The sequence below is a fragment of the Anopheles aquasalis genome, chromosome 3 (genome assembly GCF_943734665.1).
Source record: "Anopheles aquasalis chromosome 3, idAnoAquaMG_Q_19, whole genome shotgun sequence".
In the NCBI taxonomy this organism is placed as follows: domain Eukaryota; kingdom Metazoa; phylum Arthropoda; class Insecta; order Diptera; family Culicidae; genus Anopheles; species Anopheles aquasalis.
In genome coordinates, this window is record NC_064878.1 from 50,506,049 (window position 1) to 50,508,548 (window position 2,500).

The 2,500-nt window shown below is 51.8% G+C and overlaps 1 protein-coding gene across 1 annotated transcript in view; it reads right to left on the bottom strand.

The window, feature by feature from the left end:
• Positions 1-1,188: 1,188 nt before the first annotated feature.
• LOC126576729 (TBC1 domain family member 31) overlaps positions 1,189-2,500 on the bottom strand; it is a 6,238-nt gene continuing 4,926 nt past the window's right edge. The window contains exons 7-10 of the mRNA XM_050238034.1: positions 2,196-2,398; positions 1,873-2,070; positions 1,449-1,658; positions 1,189-1,358 (exon numbers count right to left, since the gene is read on the bottom strand). Coding sequence (XP_050093991.1) covers positions 1,269-1,358; positions 1,449-1,658; positions 1,873-2,070; positions 2,196-2,398 — 701 coding nt within the window. The 3' untranslated portion in view covers positions 1,189-1,268. The remainder of the gene's footprint in view (positions 1,359-1,448; positions 1,659-1,872; positions 2,071-2,195; positions 2,399-2,500) is intronic.

Consider the following 2,500-nt stretch of genomic DNA (forward strand, 5'->3'; position numbering starts at 1 on the left):
AAAATGGCAACACGTACTCATCGTTAAATTGTTATCAGCAGCACGATAGCTCGTTCGTTCCCTAATGTAAGCGCCATATGGAGACACGACCTCACAGGACACAGCACGCGGATGCACGGTGCCGCTGGCCTTCGTTACTTTTTTTTCATTCATTTTTCGTCATTGTAGCGAGCGGTCGTAATCCGGGATCATCGCTAACCATGCTTCATTGCTGCTCCACGTTCGCTCAGTGTTCGCTTGGCGATGGTAGCAGCAGCAGCGGTACTAAATCATCTGCCAAAATGTGATGCAAATATTCCTACGATTGTCCTCCGGCCAGGGAGCTGGTACAAGGGGGAAAGGTAGAAAAGGGAGATGACAGATCGTCTAGATCGGATTTATCCATCCACTGTCGTCGATAAATTCCCAACGCACACATGCATTGACTGTCGACCATTGTCCATGGTCATGGCTCGTAGCGCTACGATGAAGTCAAGAAACAAGTAGCAGCCGGCCAAGTGGTACCACTTACCATGTGTGTGAGACACCAGTTCGAAGCGTCACCAGTCGTAGCCGATTGAAGGAAATGCAAGAAGAAAAAAAAGGGCCGGAGGAACAAGAACGAGATTCGCTTTTGGCCAGCTCAGCACGGAAAGCCAATCGCTCGAATTGCTCAAAGCAGAGCAGCACAGAGCGCAGCACAGCATCACCATAGAAACTCCACACCATGCACATGGGATGCATGCTGTGGATCCTGAAATTGGGTACTCAGCGTGCAATAAATCTCTATTGCTGGATCGAGGTGGCTGTTTTTCTTCATTTTTTTTTGCTGCACTTGCTGCTCCTCCTCTTCGTGCTGCTGCTGGCCAGCTGCAGGGCCAGTGAAATATGAGAAACATAATACATGGAGCAACCATTCCGTACGGGAACGGGGGCCCGCCTTTGGGGGGTTTAGTTGCATTTTCCATCATTCATCTACCGCTGCCACCATCACCACCACCACCACCACCACCACCACCACTAGGATCCATCGCTCACCCAATGATCACTTCATCGTCGGTTCGGATTGTCTTCACATTCCGGTAGTGCGCTGCTGACGAGTTTGCTGCGGTGCCTGACTGTGCTGCCAATGCGAATGAAGACATTGATTCCTCGCCCCATTGGGAACCATATCAACGTTCCAACGCTCTCGCTCTTCTGTCTCTCTACCAATGATCGTGTTTTATTAAACCTGGCAAGTTATTACCAAGATGTAATGTGCAAGCGAGCTAGCTCTGGCAGAAGGAAAGCTAGAAGGGCTTCCGATAGTTGATATCACTCTTCAGCTGCTCCAGCACCCTTACCTGCTGCTCCATCTTTCGCATCTTCTCATCGTATAGCTGGAAAAAAAGCGAGAAAGAACCCACCAAAGGCGTTGGTGTTAGTAACACGAAGAATTCCTCATCAACTCGCACAGAAAAGACACGAACCTTCACCTGACTCTCCGTCGTTTCATTCTTCACTCGTGCTGCAGCAGCAATCTGTTCGTCGTCGTTAGGATTCACCGCGAGATCTACCTTCTGCCGGCTTGCCGACGGATAGCGTTCTTCACCGGCAATGGTTGCCACCTTCCGTAGCTCCGACACCGTCCGGTACGTGTACTCGTTGGCCACGGATTGTGCGCCCAGCGAAGAGTATGCCTGCAGGAGTGAGAGGAGGTTTGCATTTACTTTACACAAACTTGGCCAAACTTATCGCCGGAGGTGGGCGCGGTTAAAGTTTGCCATAATCCACTATGGCAAACGGGCGTGATAGGATTTTAGTTTTTCGCGTTTTTCGCCCCGATTTTCGTTTCATCTGGTGGTACCGTCACGTCCGTTCGGAGGGCTCTCACGAGCCCAGCATTCAACTTACGCGATCGATTTCATCGTAAAGTTTCTGCTTCTGGACCGCCAGCTGCTCGAGTGCGGACTGATACCGTTGTTCCAGCGGTCGGTTCGTGGGGTGTGCGGAGTGGCCGGATTCTGCCGCCACATAGTGTACCAGCTGTTCGCGCTCCCTCAGCTTCAGATGCTCCTCGGCAAACAGCAGCTCCGTTTCTTCGCGTTGTTTCTTCGTTCGGTGTTGCGCATTATTTCGTTGACAATCATGGACGGGAAATGAAGGAAAGAAACTCAATTTGAAGAAAGCGACAGAGCGACGGCCATTTGGGAAGGGAGATTCGGCCCCGGACCTACCTCACGCTGTAGCTTCGTGAGCAACGATTCCAGTTCGCGTTCGCGTACCGTGGTGTCACCGATGAGTTTGGCATTGTGCAGATCGAGCGACAGTTCGCTTTCGCGTTCGCGCAGCTGCTTCCGGTGCAGCAACAGCAATTTCCGCTGCATCTCGACACGCTGCTCTTCCCTCGTGATGGCCGCCTCAAAGTCACGCTCCACCTCTGCACGTGGGTAGCGGAGCCGAGCAGCGTAGACCGAGCGATGGTATAAATGGGATTCTGTTAGTGTTGACACAATGTGACCACCACGTCCGTGACCCAACG